This window comes from Pipistrellus kuhlii, unplaced genomic scaffold (assembly GCF_014108245.1).
Source record: "Pipistrellus kuhlii isolate mPipKuh1 unplaced genomic scaffold, mPipKuh1.p scaffold_m20_p_2, whole genome shotgun sequence".
Lineage (NCBI taxonomy): Eukaryota > Metazoa > Chordata > Mammalia > Chiroptera > Vespertilionidae > Pipistrellus > Pipistrellus kuhlii.
The window spans coordinates 47,510,906-47,532,145 of NW_023425515.1; the positions used below are offsets into that span (position 1 = coordinate 47,510,906).

At 39.3% G+C, this 21,240-nt stretch overlaps 1 protein-coding gene and 1 long non-coding RNA gene across 5 annotated transcripts in view; one reads left to right on the top strand and one right to left on the bottom strand.

Annotated features, from left to right (window-relative positions):
- TFRC (transferrin receptor) overlaps positions 1 to 18,859 on the top strand; it is a 28,739-nt gene extending 9,880 nt beyond the window's left edge. Inside the window, exons 7-19 of one of the 4 annotated variants that reach the window (XM_036444777.2) lie at positions 3,364 to 3,477; positions 4,055 to 4,153; positions 5,007 to 5,146; positions 7,627 to 7,790; positions 9,390 to 9,509; positions 11,387 to 11,472; positions 11,638 to 11,701; positions 12,682 to 12,749; positions 13,522 to 13,580; positions 13,778 to 13,859; positions 14,790 to 15,011; positions 16,146 to 16,286; positions 17,330 to 18,859. In XM_036444777.2, coding sequence (XP_036300670.1) covers positions 3,364 to 3,477; positions 4,055 to 4,153; positions 5,007 to 5,146; positions 7,627 to 7,790; positions 9,390 to 9,509; positions 11,387 to 11,472; positions 11,638 to 11,701; positions 12,682 to 12,749; positions 13,522 to 13,580; positions 13,778 to 13,859; positions 14,790 to 15,011; positions 16,146 to 16,286; positions 17,330 to 17,572 — 1,602 coding nt within the window. In that variant the 3' untranslated portion in view covers positions 17,573 to 18,859. Of the gene's footprint in view, positions 1 to 3,363; positions 3,478 to 4,054; positions 4,154 to 5,006; positions 5,147 to 7,626; positions 7,791 to 9,389; positions 9,510 to 11,386; positions 11,473 to 11,637; positions 11,702 to 12,681; positions 12,750 to 13,521; positions 13,581 to 13,777; positions 13,860 to 14,789; positions 15,012 to 15,265; positions 15,296 to 15,510; positions 15,569 to 16,145; positions 16,287 to 17,329 lie in introns of those variants that run through there. The other 3 variants (XM_036444778.2, XM_045583874.1, XM_045583875.1) reach the window with 3 other exon arrangements.
- On the bottom strand, positions 18,469 to 20,465 carry LOC118722786. Its single transcript, XR_004989125.2, has 2 exons — positions 19,671 to 20,465; positions 18,469 to 19,538 (listed from the first exon to the last, which is right to left on the bottom strand). It is a non-coding gene; the product is annotated as an uncharacterized LOC118722786 (long non-coding RNA).
- Positions 20,466 to 21,240: the final 775 nt, after the last annotated feature.

Below are 21,240 nucleotides of genomic sequence, written 5' to 3' on the forward strand. Positions count from 1 at the left end.
CATCGACCAGCTGCCTCTTGCACACCCCCTACTGGGGATGTGCCCGCAACCCAGGTACATGCCCTTGACCGGAATCGAACCTGGGACCTTTCAGTCCGCAGACCAACGCTCTACCACTGAGCCAAACTGGTTTTGGCCCGTGCTATTTTCTTTTTCCATGCTGTTTATTAACATAATTTGTCCTAAGGCAAGGTGGAGATAAAACATTTCAAAGGGTAGGGTACAGATCATTGTCAGTTTGGGGAATAGCCTACAACTGTTCAGGTATTTGGCCAACAGGAGGCAATAAAATGCCCTGAGCTGTCTAGCAGCAGACAGTCCTATTCAGGGTTGGGGGAAGTGCCGTTGAGCTGTTCTCATATCTAATACCAGAGGCCCAGTGCACAGATTCGTGCACCAGTTGGGTCCCTTGGTTTGCGCCCTCGAAATCCAGGAGCCCTCGAGGGATGTTGGACTGCCGGTTTTGGCCCGATCCCTGACCCCCCGCAGGCCAGGCCGAGGGACCCCACTGGTGCATGAATCTGTGCACTGGGCTCATAGTATGCATATAAGATCTTTAGTTAATGTCTTCTTGCCTTCCCCTCTTCCCTCTGAGATTCATCAATCTGTTCCATGTTTCTATGCCTGTGTCGAGCATCTGCCCCCTGGTGGTCAGTGTGCATCATAACTACTGATAGAATGGTCAGACACAGCATATTAGCCTTTTATATGTGTATATATAGAAGATTACCTCCCTATAGAAGTCTTCCTTGATTACCTTATCAAAACTGTCTTTCCTCTAATCACTTTCTCATACCTTGCTTTATTTCTTCTTTATGTAGCACCAGACATTTATTTGATTCTACATCCTATCTAATAATCTAATAAAGAGTGATATGCAAATTGACCATCACTCCAAGACACAAGATGGCCTATAGGGGAGGGCAGTTGTAGGCAGTTAGGGGTGACCAGGTTGGCAGAGGAGGGCATTGGGGAAGACCAGGCCAGCAAGGGAGGGCAGTTGGGGGGGAGACCCAGGCCTGCAGGGTAGGGCAGTTGGGGGTGATCAGGAAAGCAGGGAGGGCAGTTAGGGATGACCGGGCCAGCAGAGGAAGGCAGTTGGGGGTGGGGGGGGACCAGGCCTGAAGGGGAGGGCAGTTAGGGGCAATTGGGCTGGCCGGGGAGCAGTTAATTGTCGATCAGGCTGGCAGGGGAGTGATTAGGAGTGATCAGGCTGGCAGGCAGAAGTGGTTAGGGGCAGTCAGGCAGAGGCAGGTGAGCAGTTGGGAGCCAGCAGTCCTGGATTGTGGGAGGGATGTCTAACTGCCTGCCTAAATGGGTGGTTGGACATCCCTTAAGGGGTCTCGGATTGAAGAGGGTGCAGGCTGGGCTGAGGGACAAACAACCTCCACCCCCATGCACAATTTCATGTGCCCAGCCTCTAGTTGGAATATAAAGAGCTAGGAGTTAGTTTCATTTATTTCTACGTCCTAGAGCTTTGTACAGTGCCTGACACATGGTAATATTATTTGCATATATGTATTTGCAGATATGTATTTGCATATATCCGATTTCTTCTTATGTGGGGACAGATCAATACCATCTTGGCTACAACCAATCTTAGCTTGATTCTTTCTTTTTCTTTTTTTAAATGTATTTTATTGATTTTTTACAGAGAGGAAGAGAGCGGGATAGAGAGTTAGAAACATTGATGAAAGAATCATCAATCAGCTGCTTCTTGCTCACCCCCTACTGGGGATGTGCCCGCAACCAAGGTACACGCCCTTGACCGAAATCGGACCTGGGACCTTTCAGTCCACAGGCAGATGCTCTATCCACTGAGCCAAACCGGTTTTGACTTAGCTTGATTCTTTAATGCTTGATATCATGGAATTTAGGTAAATATGGCCCAACTATTACAGAAATTAAAAAACTGCTTGGTTGAATAGTTCTGTCTATGTTTTTCATGTTATAAGGCCACATATACATATGTCAGGGACCTTTCTAGTAGATGCCTTTTAAGCCAGATGAAGTTTTATTGTTCTCTTGTCTTCCTGCTTAACTTGTGCTGTGTCGCTTTGCCTGGTTACCTATGAGTTTTTAGTCTGGGGTTTAAGTATGAGACCATTATGTAATTGGTGTTGCCATGGCTAGCCTACAATATTTATATTGTATATATCTCTGTGTTTAACGTATCTTGCTATCCTTTCTTTTCCCCCAAGATGTCTGAAGAAATGTAAAATAGATTACTTTACTTAATCTAAATATATCAATGTCGATTAAAGATAGCGTGGGATAATGAAAAAATGAATGTAGGAGACCAGAAATGTTGATTTCATTCCTGATAACCCTTACTACTTTTTTAGAAAATATGTTTTTATTGATTTCAGAAGAGGAAGGGGGAGAGAGATAGAAACATAATTGATGGCAAAGAATCATCAATATGGCTGCCTCCTTCTGGAGATCATGCCTGCAACCTGGGTATGTGCACTGACCAGGAATCAAATCATGACATTCATGGGTCAATATTCAACCAGTGAGCCACAATGGTCAGGCATCCCTGACTACTTTTTTTTTTTTTTTTAATTTTTTTTATTTATTAAATTATTATCTGTGTACATATTTTAACATTGCCCCCCCCCCATACCCTCCCTCCCCAGAGTTTTGTGTCCATTAGTTGTACTTATATGCATGTATACAAGTCCTTCGGTTGATCTCTTATCTCCCCCAGATCTCCCTAGTGTAATTTTACAGTCTGCTTGTTGCTTTACTGTCTTTATATCTTGGTTTGTCAGTTTATAATGTTTTTTAATGTCCACAAATGAGTGAGGCCATGTGGTATTTCTCTTTTATTGACTGGCTTATTTCACTCAGCATAATGTTCTCTAGTTCTATCCAGGTTGCTGCAAATGATGAGAATTCCTTCTTTTTTATGGCAGCATAGTATTCCATTGTGTAGATGTACCATAGTTTTTTGATCCAATCATCTGCTGATGGGCACCTAGGCTGTTTCCAGATTCTAGCTATTGTAGATTATGCTGCTCTGCCTGACTACTTTTTAAAAATATATATATATATATTATTGATTTTTTACAGAGAGGAAGGGAGGGAGATAGAGAGCTAGAAACGTCGATGAGAGAGAAACATCGACCAGCTGCCTCTTGCACACCCCCTACCGGGGATGTGCCCGCAACCAACGTACTACATGCCCTTAACCGGTTTTGGCTCCCTGGCTACTTTTGACTTTAGAAGTCACATGTGTCCTTTCTAGGTCCTGGTCTGCTTTTACCCTGTCTTGAGTTTGATTTGTAAAACCATTCTGCCTTAGACTCTGTGGCTGTTCTAATATCCTAATGCTCATTAAGCTTAATGTCTTTATTTTAGGGTAAACTGGTCCATGCTAATTTTGGCACTAAACAAGACTTTGAGGCTTTAAGCACTTCTGTGAATGGATCTTTAGTGCTTGTTAGAGCAGGGAAAATCACCTTTGCTGAAAAGGTAAGTATGAGTTATATATTGGTGTCATCTTTCTCAGTTAAACGTTATTTTATTACATTCTGAAAACAAGTGATCTTAAATGCTCATACCTGATAATATAAATTATTAAAGTACTCAGTGAATACCAATTATCTAAAGTCAGTAGGATACTTCAAAACTGGCATATCCACTTGGATTATTTTGTAGCCATTATCTTTCAGTGAAAATGAACTCATCAAAAATGCTTCACTAAAAGCTGTTTAAATTACCTATATAACAAAGTTTTATATATATATATATATATATATATATATATCATCAATAATAAGTAGGTTTTATGAAAATGAAAATTAAAAGTCATACTCAAGGAGCTAGAATGGAACATATCAAGACAGCAACTATTTTGGATGGGTTTTTATTATTTCTCTTCTAAACTCTTAGTTACTTAAGACATTTTTTCTAAACATAAGCCATTTTGAATATAGGGAGCGTGGATGTTACCTCTGTAACCCTTTGTCAGATAGCATGAAGTCTAGTATGTATTCTAAATTTATATGATTAGTTCTTCGTATTCTGAGCTTTGTGTTTTGTTTTTTAGGTTGCAAATGCTGAAAGTTTAAATGCAATTGGTGTTTTGATCTACATGGACTATACTACATTTCCTGTTTCTAATGCAAATCTTCCACTCTTTGGACATGTGAGTTATTATTTTTGAGCAAATGAGTTCTTGGGTTCTCTAAATTACTGCTAGATTTCACTTACATTAGTAGAAATAAAACTGTGCCTTCCTTAAATACTTTTGTCTGGGAGAGTTTTAGCAGTAAGCAAGAAGGTAAATTATATGACATTGAAACCTAGTTGCTACTTATTGCTAAATGTACTTTATCAGTATAATCTAGTCCCTTAGTATCCACGGTTTTGCTTTCAGTTATCCACTGTCAGTTGTGATCTGAGAATATTACATGGAAACTTCCAGAAATAATTCATAGGTTTTTAATTGTGTGTGCTGCCCTGCGTAACATAATGAAATTTTTGAGTTATCCCAGTCTGTCCAGCCTACTATTAGAATCATCCCTTTGTCCAGTGTATCAATTTTATATACACTGCTTGCCCATTAGTCACTAAGTAGCCACCTTCGTTATCAGCTTGACTGGCATGGTATTGCAGTGGTTATGTTCAAGAAAGCTTAATTTTATTCAGTAATTGCCCCAAAGTGCAAGAGTGGGGATGCTAGCGGTTTGTATATGCCAAAGAGGAAGCAATAAAGTATATGTATATAGTATATGTAGGATTCAGTATTCATCCACAGTTTCAAGCATCCACTAGATCCTAGTCACTAGGGTCTTAGAATATATTTCCCACTGATGAGGGAGACTTGTAGTGTCTTGAATTGAATTTGGCACATGCCATAAAAAGCAAGCATCATGTATCATAGATCCACTCACACTTAGGGACTTGAATGTGATATAGCCTCACACTCAATCTGAATCTTACAAGGAAATGTCTTGAATAAGTACCTAATAGAGATGATTATTCTTTTGTTTTACTAGGCTCATTTGGGAACAGGTGACCCTTATACACCAGGATTCCCTTCTTTCAATCATACTCAGTTTCCACCATCTCAGTCATCAGGATTGCCTAATATACCTGTCCAAACCATTACCAGAACTGCTGTAGAGAAACTGTTTGAGTAAGTTCTTATTTGAAAACTGCCTTGCAGGGTGAGACTTGATGATTAAGGAGAATTGATAAAGTTGATTTGATAAAGTCTTAAATCAATTGGCTATTGTTCTTCACATTTGGGACATTTTGGGGATGGATAGCTATTCACTTGGTATAGATAAAAAACTGAAATTTTCCAAGATAAAGTGATATTAATGATAGACCTTGGATTTATAAACTCAAGGAGTCCTTGTTCAATTCACTCAGTGAATTCCTTGTACAATATACCTAGCATAGCTCTGTTTGAATATTTACTGTGTTTTGCAACCCATTCAATTATTGGAAAAGATCTGTTGGGATTCATGTTGAGCTATAATACTCATTAGTTCTGGATTTTCTTTCTCTTTTTTTTATGTTTTAGTTTTTAGAGAGGAAAAGAATAGGGAGAGAGATTGAAACAATGAGAGAAAAACATCCATCAGCTGCCTCCTGCACACTCCCTTCTGGGGATCGACCCTGAAATCTGAGCATTTGCCCTGACCAGGAATCAAACTGGTGAACTCTTGGTACATGCCCCTACCCACTACCCAGACCTTTACACTATTGTCTGTGTTCCTGGGTTATGCATATATGCATACAAGTTAATTGGTTAATCGCTTCCCATTTGCCCACCCTCCCCTACCTTCCCTCTGAGGTTTGACAGTTTGTTCGGTGCTTCTGTGTCTTTAGATCTATTTTTGTTCTTCAGTTTATGTTGTTCATTAGATTCCACATAAGAGTGAGATCATGTGATACTTATTTTTCTCTGAGAATACCCAATATAATAAAAGCCTAATATGCTAAGTGTCCAGTCATCCAGTTGGCCGTTCAACCAATCAAAGCATAATATGCTAATGATATGTTAAGGCCACTCAACAAGTTGCTATGATATGCACTGACCACCACGGGGCAGACAGTCATTTGGTCGACCAACCACTATGACATGCACTGACCACCAGCAGGTAGACACTCCGACCAGTAGGTTAGCTTTCTGCTGGGATCTGGCCAATCAGAACTGAGCAAGATTGGCTGGACATACCCTAGAGCCCTCCCATGGTCCCTTCCTGGCTGGCTAACTTCCTGCATCCCTCCCCAGCCCCAATTGTGCACCATTGGGGTCCCTCGGCGTGGCCTGCACCCTCTCACAATCTGGGACCTCTTGGTGAGTGTCGGAAAGCTGTTTTCAGCCCAACGGTGGAAGGACTGGTCACCATGACATGCACCAACCACCAGGGGGCAGACACTCAATGCAGGAGCTGCCCCCTGGTAGTCAGTGTGCTTCCACGGGGGGAGTCCTGCTCAGCCAGAAGCTGGGCTCACAAGCACAGCGTCAGTGACAGGAGCATCTTCTGCCTCCACAGCAGCACTAAGGATGTCTGATTCCAGAGGGAGCAGGCCTAAGCCAGCCATCAGTTAGACATCCTCCAAGGGCTCCTCGACTGAGAGGGTACAGACCAGGCTAAGGACACCCCAACCCTACCCCCGAGTGCACAAATTTTGTGCACTGGGCCTCTAGTTCTTTTATAACTGAGATAGCCTCTATACATATACTACCCATGTTAGTGGAGTTAGTAAATGTGGGGATACATTACATATATATATATATATATATATATATATATGTGTGTGTGTGTGTGTGTGTGTGTGTGTGTGTGTGTGTGTAAATTTTAAAGGTCTTTCAAGTCACTCTTTTATTTTAAAATATATGTTTTATTGATTTGAGAGAGGAAGGGAGAGGGAGAGAAATAGAAATATCAATGATGAGAATCATTGATTGACTGACCAACTCCTGCACACCCCCTTCTGGGGATTAAGCCCGCAACCTGGACATATGCCCTTGACTGGGAATCAAACCTGGGACCCTTCAGTCCACAAGTTGATGTTCTATCCACTGAGCCAAACCAGCTAGGGCAAACATGGGAATATATTAATGGACTTTTATATAAGAACTTCATTCTGAGTCCATCTTGGTATATATTTTAAAAGTAAACTATAGCCGAAACCGGTTTGGCTCAGTGGATAGAGCATCAGCCTGTGGACTGAAAGGTCCCAGGTTCGATTCCGGTCAAGGGAATGTACCTTGGTTGCGGGCACAAGAGGCAGCTGATCAATGACTCTCTCTCTCATCGATGTTTCTAACTATCTCTCTCCCTTCATCTCTGTAAAAAATCAATAAAAAAATATTTTTTTAAAAAAAAGCTGATGATTATTAAAAAAAAGTAAACTATAACTACTCTCTGGCAGAAAGGAACACATCAGAAGAAGAAGGTAAGAATATTGTACTTAAACAGGAAGTAACTCATGGTTGTCTACAGGTCAGAATAAGAAACATAGCCGCTGGAGAGTAAATTTTGTATGTTCTCTTATACAGTATGACCTTTTAACCTAGAACTATACTGGATATAAGAAGGACTGATTTTGTAAACCTGGGAAAAGCAGCAGTAACTCAATGCTGATTTGTTTTTTTACTTCTAGAAATATGGAAGGAGACTGTCCTTCAAATTGGAAAGCGGGTGCTATATGTAAGCTGGAAACCCCAGAGAATAGGAGGGTGAAACTCACTGTGAACAATGTACAGAAAGAGATAAGAATTTTTAATACCTTTGGTGTTATTAAAGGTTTTGAAGAACCAGGTAAAGACCCCTGATTTCTCTACCTAACTGTGTCTATTGCTCTACTTATGTATTTCTGGTTTTCTCCCTATTAAGCATGTGGCCAGAGGAGGGAGTGTATGAAGGCTGGTTTGGCTTTGTGAAAAGCTAACTCTTGTATGTCTTAAAGTGAGTCATGTAGCTATCAGTTTCCTTGGGAGCTAAATAAAGCCCCAGGAAAGTAACTTGTCAAAAATTGACCATTGTGACTTAATAATTCAAATCGTCATATCATTGAGTATTGGAAATCCTTGGACTTCAGTTGCTTGTTAAACTAGAGACCTGAAATTTGTCCTTCAGCCCAGCCTGCACCCTCTTGCAGTCTGGGAGCCCTCAGGGGATGTCCACCTGATGTGGAGGCAGAGAGGCTCCTGCCACCACCATTGTGCTCACCAGCTGTGAGTCCAGCTTCTGACTGAGTCGCACTCCCCGTGTTGAGGTGCACTGACACAGCATTGAGTGTCTGCACCCTGGCCATCAGTGCACTTCATAGCAACAAGTCGTTCCTCCTTTTGGTCTATTTGCATATTAGCCTTTTATTATATAGGACTTCAGGCCCAGTGCACGAAATTTGTGCACGGGGGGTGGGGTCCCCTCAGCCCAGCCTGCACCCTGTCCAATCTGGGACCCCTCTCACACTCTGGAACCACTGGCTCCTAACTGCTCTCTGCCAACCTGATCCCCTAACTGCTCTCCCCTCTTAGCCTCATCCCCTAACTGCCCCCTTCTCCCTTCTCCTGCATCACTGGCCTTCTCCCTCCCACAGCTGACCTTCTCCCTTCTTCCTTCCCCCTTCTCCATTCTCCCTTCTCCCCCGGTGCTAGCCTTCTCACCCCATTCGTGCATGGGGTCAGCCTTCTCCTTTCTCCCGTGGCACCACCTTCTGCCTTCTCCTGCGGTGCCTTCTCCCGTGGCTTTTACTAAAGAGACCGTGGAGCTGGAGGGCCCTTGCAGCTGCTGTGGCTTTGTCTGGAAGGACTTCTGGTTTAATTAGCATACTTACCCTTTTATTAGTATAGATAAGTGAGCACAAATACTTAGTTGATGAGTAAACTTACTGTATTTTTCGGACCATAAGACGCACCAGTTTTTAGAGAAGGGAAATGAAGAAAAAAAGATTCTGAAACAAATAGTGTCCTAAAATATTTTATGTGCATTAAAACCCAACATCACAGTCATAAACACATGTAATCAACCCTGTAAAGTAAACAGCAGCATTTAGAACCATTTTAGAGCCGGGCAAGCACACAGAGACCACACAGAGCCGGGCAAGTAAAAAAACTTTTTTTTTAAAGTATATGTGTAGGCTATATTTGGACCATAAGACGCAGGAACTTTTTCCCCCCACTTCTGGGGGGAAAAAAGTGCATCTTATGGTCCGAAAAATACGGTAATTGATAATGTAAAAAAAGAACCAGTACTAATAAGGAAAAATATTAATATTGTCATACGAATTTTTAATCCCAAAGTCCTAAGATTCTCTTACCCTGAATGCATATACTTAATTTTTACCCTTCTATGAATATGCTTATTAATAATTTAAGAGCTCATTGTATTTTTTTTTTTTTTTTTTTTTTTAAGGTCGCTATATTGTAGTAGGGGCCCAGAGGGATGCCTGGGGTCCTGGAGCTGCAAAATCCAGTGTGGGAACAGCCCTTCTATTGGAACTTGCCCAGACATTCTCCGATTTGGTCTTTCAAGGTAGAGTGCAAATGTTGAGAATATCTATGTGCTACATATAGTTTTAAATGGTATAGCATGCTTTGCTCACTTTTACCTTTGTCACTCCTTCTAAACATTGAGTTCTTTAGTGTAAAGCAGATCTTCTGTTGTATCTTCTTTTGATTTTCAAAAATATAGTTAACATACAAATTGATTCCAGGTGTTCCACATAGTGAATTGACATTTTATGTCTGATGAAATAATTACAATGATAGGTTTAGTAACCATCTGTTACTTATTAATGCATTATTGGTTGATTCTTGTATGTTCCCTGACTGGGGATTGAACCTGAGACCTTGGTTTACTGGAATGACAGCTCTAACCAACTGAGCTACCCAGCCAGGGCCCACCCATTTCTTTTGAGATACTGAAAAGTGTTATATTTGGCACTAATTCTGAGTTTGACATACCCAGAATGATGTGGTAAATCTATTGATAACATGGCCCCCAAGGAATCTATTTGAAAGCAAGCAATGACATATCTCTGTATTAATGTTTTATAGTTTCACTAGTTTCACAATATTTTTGCACTGGGGAGGTGGGAGCTCCCTTAGCCTGGCCTGCCTTTTGCAGTCTGGGAACCCTTGGGGGAATGGCTCAAGGTGCAGTTGGACATCCTTTAGCACTGCCATGAGGCGGGCTGCTGCACTCGCCATGGATTGGGGGGATGGAGGGAGGAGACAGCTCCTTAATTGAGCATCTGCCCCCTGGTGGTCATTGTGTGTCATAGCAACCGATCATTCTGCCATTTGGTTGATTTGCATATTACTTTTATTATAGGATTGTAAACTTTTGTATAATTTGATATATTTATGAATATGGGAAAACATTTGTATGTTATAAACAAAAGCTCACTTTGAAGCCTTTTTCCTATGGTATTTGCCACTTCTCTATATCTACCCACACACGTCAAACCTTCACCACATTATTTAATCTTTTTTATCTTATTTTATACAGGGGTCTTCAAACTTCTCTCATTATGAGAATCACCTGGTGGAGTTGTTAAAACACAGATTCCCGGATCCCAACTATAAGAAGTGTTATCAGGAATCTGTGTTTTAACACCTCCACCAGGTGATTCTCATAATGAGAGAAGTTTGAAGACCCCTGTTTTATAACAACTGTTTTTTGTTTTGTGTGTGTGTGTGTGTGTTTAAATATATTTTAATGATTTTTTTTTTTTTACAGAGAGGAAGGGAGAGAGATAGAGTTAGAAACATCGATGAGAGTCATCGATCAGCTGCCTCTTGCACGCCTCCTACTGGGGATGCTCCCACAACCAAGGTACATACATGCCCTTGACCAGAACCGAACCCAGGACCCTTCGGTCCCCAGGCTGATGCTCTATCCACTGAGTCAAACCGGTTCCGGCAACAACTGTTTTTTATGCAATTTTTAAGTTACACACTTTTAAACAAATTATTCTCAAATAAGATACACTGATTTCAAATATTCTTGGTCCACAAGGTTAGGGACTCCAAAGAATGGAGCTGAAAAAAGTGCCTTTCAGTAAGCTGGTTCCTGCTGCGAACTTAAAGTCTTATTTGCAAATGATTACCTACCTTTTTCTTTCTAGATTACTTTGTTTAATTTGTAAACATTTATTTTTATTGCATATAGTTGACATACAATATTACATTAGCTTCAGTGTGCAACATAGTGATTCAGCAGTTATTATTTCCTTATAATGTGATCATGCAGATCACTTTCAAAATTTATTTGTTCTCACCTGGGGCCTTAAAAGGAAAATAATTTTTTAATCTGTCTTGAGTTAGAAGTTTCTGATTTTATCTTTAAGTCACTTTGTCTGCCTATACTTTTCCCCCAAATGAAGCTAACCTTTTGTTGTCTTGCAGGCGGGTTTAAACCCAGAAGAAGTATTGTCTTTGCTAGCTGGAGTGCTGGTGACTTCGGAGCTGTGGGTGCCACTGAATGGCTGGAGGTATTAATGACACCCAGACTTGTGCTGTCTTAACTTGTCTTCCAGAAACCATGCTCTCAATAGAACATTAGTCCCAATAGAATCCAAATTAAAAAGAAACTCCTAATAATGGCTACTTTGTGTGATAATTAGATTGCTACATGAGTATTTTTCCTTCTCTTCTAGGGATACCTTTCCAGCTTGCATATAAAGGCTTTCACTTACATTAATCTGGATAAAGCTGTTCTTGGTGAGTATACATTTCATTAGCTATTCATGAATTTAGATAAACTAATTATAAAACAGCAAAAGAAAGCTTTCTAAAGCAACACTTACTATTTTTTACAATTTACATTGGCCATTTCCAGATCAAAAGATTCACGTAGCTTTCTCTTAATTGTCCATTAAATTATAGTAATCAGTCATTAGCCAACATTGTAGTTTGTTATTAATAATTATGTTTAGCAGGATATTGTAAAAATTCAGTTACAAAATTATTATTAAAACGTTTCTTGCCAAAACCAGTTTGGCTCAGTGGACAGAGTGTCAGCCTGTGGACTGAAAGGTCCCTGGTTTGATTCTGGTCAAGGGCATGTACCTTGGTTGCGGGCACAACTCCAGTGAGGGTGTGCAAGAGGCAGCTGGTTCTCGCTCATTGATGTTTCTAACTATCCTTCTCTCTTCCTCTCTGTAAAAAAAAATCAATAAAATATATTTTTTTTAAAGTTTTTGATATTGTGGCATCATAGATAGAGATACCAATTAAAAGAAGTTAAATATAATTAAAAATGCAAGTATAGCCAGTGGATATATGAGAAGCATAAAATGTTTTTCCATTGGAACAAAAAAGGAGGGAGTTAACAAAATCTTACTAGATTTATTATTGTCATTTAACTTGTACAGCAGAATGTTTTAAATATAACAAGCTTACTTATAATTAGCAGATGACTGCCTTAACATGGATGAACAATAACAAAACAAAAAAAACACAAAAAAATTAACATTAAAGTATGCAAACTCAAACAGTAAGAGATTCAGTTGAGTCAAATTAATGTTAATGGTCACTAAAGAACTTTTATCTACTTCATTAAGAGGATAGGTTGTATATGCCACTCATCTTGGTTTTTATCCTCCTGTCTTCCTATTTGCTAAGTACTTTTAGTTGTCGAAGTAGCAGTGTGAAAATTGCTTGACTAGAGAAAGTGCAATGTTAGAATAATCTCTTTGCAGGTACCAAGAACTTCAAGGTTTCTGCCAGCCCATTGTTGTATTCACTCATTGAGAGAACAATGCAAGAAGTAAGTGTATACCTAATTATGAAAATATATAACTTTAATTTTTTGCTTAATTCACATAAAGTGAAAAATATTGATAGCTAAAGTGAACTTAGAATTTTATAGCAGCGTTATTTCAGTCATGCTCTTGGCTTATTTTTCCCTAGCCTATTGAACCATAAGAATGGTATACAAAGGGCTTTGATCACAAACAATATGTAGTCTGTTTAGGAATACAGAGAACTATCCCTAAGACTTAAATCAGATGATCAGATAAGATATTCATTGAATAGAGACAGACATGTGAATGATCATAGTTCTGAAAGAGTAAAGAACCAAATTTGCCTGCCACAGTTAGAGGTTACATATTGGGGTGATTAAAGTTGGAAGGGAACCAGGGTCAGGGAACTTGACCTTGCTCCCAGGGGAAACTAGGGATTACAATCGGGTCTCCAGTGAGGCAATCGTGTGTTTGCAGGTTGGGCTAGCAGCAGCAGTATGAAATGTGCTAGAAGGAAGAAATGAGATAGACATGCCATGAAGGTTAGGAGAGGGCTTTTAAAATTGTGGTTAAACCACCTTTAAAATGTTAAGTTTTTTTTCTCTCACCTTAACTGAAAGATACTAGCAGGGTAAGCTTTAGTAGGAATAACTTCAAAAATTTGAGATTGTTTTGACCTAAAATTTTTTAAAGGAGATAGAATAAAAATGTAATATATTTTAATAAATGTTTGTAAAAGAGAAATATATTTCAGAAAGGTTCATTTTAATGATAACTTAATTTCTTATTTAACAGGTGAAACATCCAGTTACTGGGTTGTCTCTATATCGGGATAGCAACTGGATGAACAAAGTGTAAGTTGAGACAAGTGAATGAACAGCTGATAGAAAAGCAATAACAATCATGCAGTAGCATCTACTGTGTTAAGACAGAGTCTGTGTAACTTTGCAGTGAACTTACCTAAACCTAAGGAGATTCCTTTTAAGACTTTTGGGGTGGGTAGCACTATCCGTTCAGAAAACTTTCTAAAAAACACCTTCTTTCCTTGCAGGGAAAAATTTTCTCTTGAAGATGCTGCTTACCCTTTCCTTGCATATTCTGGAATCCCAGCAGTTTCTTTCTGTTTTTGTGAGGTAAGTGAAGAACTCTGAAGTGTTGTATATTGATTTTCTTACATCAAATTTGAGAATAAGTTTCTTAGAGTGCTTACAATGTTTTTAGGAAGTTATACACGTGCAGTTGTTGTATGCTACCTTATCAGTTTTACAATAGAATTGTCTCAGTTAGCCTAATTAGCATTTGATTTTATTTGCTAAAACTTCAATTAAATAAGAACCCTTAATAACAGTCTACTTATTGGCCAATAATCTAAGAGTAGTAACACTTTATATTGAAAGAACATTTCACATATGCTTTCCTCTTTCCTCATTAAAATGAGTCAAACTTTCCAAAACAAATATAACAGGATATAACCCGAGAAATCTGGCTAAAAATCTCTTCTGGGTATCCTACCTAATAAAAGAGTAATATGCAAATTGATCATCACTCCGATAGCCGACCCCATGTGCACACAAGATGGCCAGCAGAGAAGGGCAGTTGTGGGCAATAAGGCCTGCCGGGGAGGGCAGTTAGGCATCGATCAGGCTGGCAGTGGAGTGATTAGGGGGTGATCAGGTTGGCAGGCAGAAGCGGTTGGGGCAGGCCGCAGGCAAGCATTTGGGAGCCAGCCGTCCTGGATTGTGAGTTGGGTCGCAGATTGGAGAGGGTGCAGGCTGGGCTGAGGGACACACACACGCCCGTGCACAAATTTCATATACCAGGCCCCTAGTCTGATATAATACATAGAACATGAATTCTTTGTAGCCTGGAAGAAAGTAGTCATCTTGGAGGAGTAGGTTAGGTTAAAAGAAAGTAACCAAAAGTGTTGGTTTTTAAAGTAGAGTATAAGAAAAACGGGTTAGAAATATTTTAGAAACAAAGGAAGAATTATAATTCCTATTACCTTGATAGTGTAACTGGAATGTTACACTATCTGAGTACATTAACCTCGCTTTGTTTTTCAGGACTTAGATTATCCTTACTTAGGTACTACCCAGGATACCTATGAGCTTCTGAATCAGAACATCCCTCAGTTGAACAAAATGGCCCGTGCAGCAGCAGAAGTTGCTGGTCAACTCATAATTAAACTTACCCACAATGCTGAATTGAACCTGAACTATGAAATGTATAACGAGAAAATGCTTTCATTTGTGAGGGATATGAACCAATTCAAAAGAGACATAAAGGTGAGCACTAATTATGCCAGGACCGGTTTGGCTCAGTGGATAGAGCATCGGCCTGCAGACTGAAGGGTCCCGGGTTCGATTCCGGGCAGGGGCATGTGCCTTGGTTGTGGGCACGTCCCCGGTGGGGGGTGTGCAGGAGGCAGCTGATTGATGATTCTCTCTCATCGATGTTTCTAGCTCTCTATCCCTCTCTCTTCCACTCTGTGAAGAATCAATAAAATATATTTAAAAAAAAAAAAAAAAAAAAAAAAAAGGTGAGCACTAATTAAAACCCGGTTCTTAATGCTGCAGTAATAAGCAATTTGAAGAATGATGTTTGACTGTTCCTGGGGAAAGACTTGGTTGGTAACTAAAATACATTTTAAAGTGAACTGAGGTATATTTTCCTTAGAATCCATAATTCATTTGAAAAGGATGGTGGGAGTTAATAGATCTGGTATAGACCATGGCAAGTATATCAGTATCTAGAACTATGTTTTCTATTGTTCATGTATTCCAAGCAAGCCATAAAGAGCTAGGACTCAGAGAATAAAGGTGCCAGCCATGACTTTGAACCTGAGTTTAGATTATATGTGCCTTTGGAATGACACGATGAGAGAGAACATAGCCAGTAGTTAGTTACAGTCCTATTTAGCATTCGTTCTGTATTATAGTTAAACTTTTGATAAAATCAAAAGTTTTCAAACTGATAACCAAATCTTATTATGGCTTTCCTTTTAATTTTTAAAAATTGAGAGAGGAACATCAATTTTTATTCCACTTCTTTATTCATTTATTGGTTGACTCTTGTATGTGCCCTGACCGGGGATCGACCAGCAACCTTGGTGGACAACACTCTAAACAACTAAGTCTTACTATGGCTTTCTTGAAACAAATTATAACTGATCAGAAAATAGAACTAATCAGATGGAAATAACTAGATTCTGAAGTTTGTTGAACCAAAATGCTTCATGTGTTCTCCCATAGGGAAGTTGAACTGGAAACAATATACTACACAAAGTTATATACTTGGACTAAGTAGATTATGTTAAATTTTTTTTTTTTTTTTTTTAGTATGGGTTTCTTTTGATACCGAGAGTGATACTCCCTTAGGAATATAATATCTAATAGTGAATGCAATGTCTTTTGCTACAGGAGATGGGTCTGAGTCTACAGTGGTTATATTCTGCTCGTGGAGACTTTTATCGTGCTACTTCCAAACTAACAACTGATTATAAGAATTCGGATACAACAGACAGACTTATCATGAGGGAAATCAATGACCGTATCATGAGAGTAAGTAACCTCTTAGAAAAGGAAGAAATATGTTAAATTTTAGTTGGTAAACCTTGCATTTCTAAAAAGTACAACTTCAGAAGCCTAGAATCCTTTGCTGCTTTAGAATTCACAGATTTTAACTCATCAACATATCAAACTTGGAAATATAAGAAACATTTAACCTAGTGTTTACTTTTTTTTTTTGGCTTGCGAAACATTTTTATTTTTTAATATATTTTATTGATTTAAAAAAGGAAGGAATCGGGGGTGAGGGAGAGGAAAGAGAGCCATTAATTGGTTGCCTCCTGCATGCCCCACACCAAGAATCGAACTCGAAACCCCAGGCATGTGCCCTGACTGAGAATCTAGCCATGACCGCCTGGTTCATAGGTTGATGCTCAGCCACTGAGCCACGCTGGCTGGGCTATGAACACATCTTTAAAGAAGAGATCATTAATTATTTTAGCTGTCATTTTTTTCTACATTTCTGTTGTCTAATCCAGCCTTTAGGCTGCTTGGAAGAAGCAGAAGCAGAAGATTCTTTTACAGCAGAAAATTGTAAATCTTTCAGATGAGTGCTCCAACAGCAGAAAAAAAAAACAACAAAAAAATACAACTAGAGTTCACTTTTACAGAGGAATTAACATTTAGTTTTACAGGGGTTTTTTTGTTTAAATATATTGATTTTTTATTTTTATTTTTTTTAACAGAGAGGAAGGGAGAGGGATAGAGAGTTAGAAACATCGATGAGAGAGAAACATCAATCAGCTGCCCTCCTTCCTGCACACCCCATACTGGGGACGTGCCTGCAACCAAGGTACATGCCCTTGACCAGAATAGAATCTGAGACCCTTGAGTCTGTAGGCCAACGTGCTATCCACTGAGCCAAACCAGTTAGGGCATAGTTTTACACTTTTAATAGAAGATTAATAACCTAGTTCTCAGCATTCTTAAATTAAGGGAAATTGAACATTTGGAAGTGGGATAGTGACAGTGACTTTACTGTATCAGGTTCTTTCTTCACAATCAAAGTCAACACTCTTGTATGTTTTGTTTTTTAGGTGGAATATAACTTCCTCTCACCCTATGTATCACCAAAAGATGCTCCTTTCCGACACATCTTCTGGGGCTCTGGCTCTCACACTCTCCAAGCTTTAGTGGAGCACATAAAACTGCGTCGACAGGATATCAATGCTTTTAACGAAACACTGTTTAAAAACCAGTTGGCTTTAGCAACTTGGACTATTCAGGAAGCTGCAAATGCCATCTCCGGTGACATTTGGGACATTGACAATGAGTTTTAAATGTGATACCCTTAACTTAGGGTACTTGTGAATTGTGCTGGTTGTGCTAAATTTTCAGTAGGGCTACAAAACCTAATATTGTTAAACTTCTACCCATTCATCTTGGTACTACTAGATGTCTTTAGGCAGCAGCTTTTAATACAGGGTAGGTACCTGTTCAAATGAATAACCACTGAAAAATGTTCATGATAGAATGTTTTTCTCTAAAATGTTAAGTGCTTTGTAATGGTAATTGCCTCTTTTCTGTTACAGTTATAAAAAAGTCATACCAGTTACATGAACTATTGCTCTAAATCCTAAAGACATTAACACTGATGGCTCTTGAAGGGAGGAGGAAGGTGATAAACATGGTCTCTTAGTATAATCCTCCATCTGCATTTGATGCTAAATAGCAGATATCAGGTTGTAAGAACTTATCCTCCAAGTGAGATCTATGCCTTCTTTAAGGATTTAGCTGGTTTCCTCATCCCTGGGTGAAAGTTAACTTTCAGAAGAGATAGGACTTCTCTCCTATACAGCTAAAGGACCCAAATGAGGTCCTTTAGCTGCATAAAATAAAGTTTGACTGTTTATCGCAGGAGCAAGGCCTTAATGTGTTAACCTCAAGACTATTTATAAAGAGAGGAGACCAGAAGCCAAAGACCTAGTATATTTTCTTTCCTTCTGTCCCTTACCGCATAAGCCTTGTTTAGTTTTTTTGTTTGTTTTTTTTCCAAGATATTTTGAAATAGAACCAGTTTTAGCTGTTTAATTTCAAGCTCAGTTTGTCAGACTTTAAAGAACACACTGCCAAATTTTGGTCAAAGTGTTACTTTTTTTTGGAAAAGCTTCCTATCATTTTGGCTCAAGATATTTATTGTTTATTTATCAGTGACAGAGTTCACTATAAATGGTGGTTTTTATAGAAGATAATTATCGGAAGCAGTGCCTTCCATAATTATGACAGTTATACTGTCGTTTTTGTTTTGTTTTTTTAAATAAAAGCAGCATCTGCTAATAAAACCCAACAGATACTGGAAGTTTTGCATTTATAATGGTCAATACTTGTTTTAGAAAATGGGGTTTTAGAAAACAGCCTCAAATAAAAATGTAAAGCTAAATATTAGAGACTTAAATTTAATTAGAGATTGCTAATCAAGTTAGACTTTTATTTAGCCAAGTAGCTAAAAATGGTTGTTTCCCTAAAATACTGAGTTGTGACCAAGTTATAAATTAATTTCACTTAAAGGCTGTGATAGCACTTACAAGGAAAATTTTACAGATCAGTTTATTCAAAATATAATTTTAGTTCAAAATTTGCAAAATTTCCAGTACCTTTGTCACAAACCTAACTTACATTATCGGGAGCAGTGTCTTCCATAATGCATAAAGAACAAGGTAGTTTTTGCCTACCACAGTGTCTATATCGGAGACAGTGATCTCCATATGTTACACTAAGGGTGTACGTAATTATCGGGAACAGTGTTTCCCATAATTTTCTTCATGCAATGACATCTTAAAAGCTTGAAGATCGTTAGTATCTAACATATATTTCTAGCTCCCTATAATTCTCTATCTTTTAGTTTTAGTTGCAGAAACATTTTGTGGTCATTAAACATTTGGTGGGTAAATTCAACCATGGTAAAATAAAACTACTTCCTTCAAGATTCTTTTTGTTGATTCAAAGGTTGTTTTTAAACCTGATGTGGTGTTATGTTACATTTATGGTTTCTCTGGGTCTTCTGTTTAGCAGAATAGTAGCACACATTTATAATGTTTGCTATTGACAAATGAATTTAACTTTATCCCCTATATGCATGTTATCTCCTATAACCTTAGTTCATTCAAGCTTGAATCCAGAATTGACCTTTCAGCTTAAAGCAGGGGAAATTTGCATAGGAGGTGGGGAGGGGGGAGGGGAGAAGGAGAGTGAAGGATGTGGGGAGCTGGCTTGCAAAAGGATCTTTGATCATACCTACCTATCTACCTACCCACCTTTCTACCTTCCTACCTACCTACCTACCTACCCACCCACCCACCCACCTTCCTTCCTACCTACCTACCCACCCACCCACCCACCTTCCTATCTACCCACCCTCCTTCCTACCTTCCTACCTACCCATTAGTACATGGTGGTCATAAGTTAATGTAGATAGGAACAAAAAGTTTGAGACTACGTGAGTAAAGGCTTAGTTTTCTACTCTAATCAGCTGTTTGTTACCTGGGCAGTTCAATATTGTCACCTAAGAAAAAGTCCAGAGGGTCTCTTAAGGCTCTTTAAACTTGGTGTCACTTACCTAAGTTAATAATAGAACTGGATTATTACAGCATCACTGAATTATTTCACTACTCGGGTCTATTTAGTCTTTACAGTGTTTTATCTTGAATGATATTTAGTGTAGGTAAGTAAAAAGGTCATTGCTGGGATTCCTGGTTGAGTATCATGCTTCATCATCATACTTTAATAAAAGCTCAGTGACTTCAAGGCATACTATGAATAATGGGCATACATTTTACAGCAGTAAATTGCTTTTAAGAACTCTTTCTATGGTTAAGGTGGAGTTCAAAGAGGTAGTAAAAGGCTTACTATTCCTGAATGAAATGTAGATTTGACTGGTGATACTTGCTGGTCTTCATATTTTTTTCTGGTTATAGATATGAATGTACATTTCTAGGGTAAAGGATTAAAGGAGTGAACTGTCATGATTCACTATTCTAGAACTTGTATAACCTTTACTGTGTTTCCTCTTTGAATGTTCTTGAAATCTTACTTGGCTAATGATGGCTTAATTAAACTTCTCAACCTATTGCTCAGCTATATCTTGTGAACAAGTGATATGCCATTATAATTGTATACAAGCTGGAATGTGCAACAATGTGGATATTCCTTATCTTGTATAATAAAATGCTTGAACACTGAGTTGTCCTTTCTTTTTTTCTTTTTTCTTTTCTAAGTAAAGGAGTTTATTGAAGACACATTCCAAACAAGGAGCAGATTGGGGGGACGGGAGGGGAGACCCAGACGGACAATGGTCGGGCTGCTTTGACTCACTGGGAAGTCAGAGGAAAGGGAGCCTTGGAGACAGATTCAGGGGGTTAGCCCAGGATGCACTGCAGCTGCCCATTTCGCCACTGGTTGCAAGTCTCATGGTGTCCCGACCCGCGGGGCAACAACGGGGGCACGCAGGAACCACCTAAGAGAGTGAAACAAGGAACGCGAAAGAATGGAGGCAAGACAAGGTTCTGATCAAGCCTCAACTTTATTCTTTGAAATGGCTGTATATATACAGCAGCAACAAAGGGGGGCAGGGTTGCCTATGCAGAGGGGTGTTTGGCAGTGTATAATTGGTTTAGGCACTGAGTGGCAAGGTGGTAAAGTATCTGACAACACAGGATTGGCTAACTGCCAGGGGGCATAACATTCCAAGGTGTAACATTCCAAGGCTGGGCTAGCTGGGGGGGGGGGGGGGGGGGGGGGGGAAGATCAGGAAGGGGAAGTTGCAAAGATGTTAAGCGGCAGGTTAATCTTCTGGCCAAACCCTCTGGACACCGCATAACTTCTGCTAGAAGGAACTTAATTCTATTTCCTTAAGACGGAGTTGCTTGTCTCAACTCTGATGGCTCCCAACATCATGGGGCTCCTTAGAGGTAGGGATATGTGCCTGAGGGGGAAGGAGAAAGGGAATGGC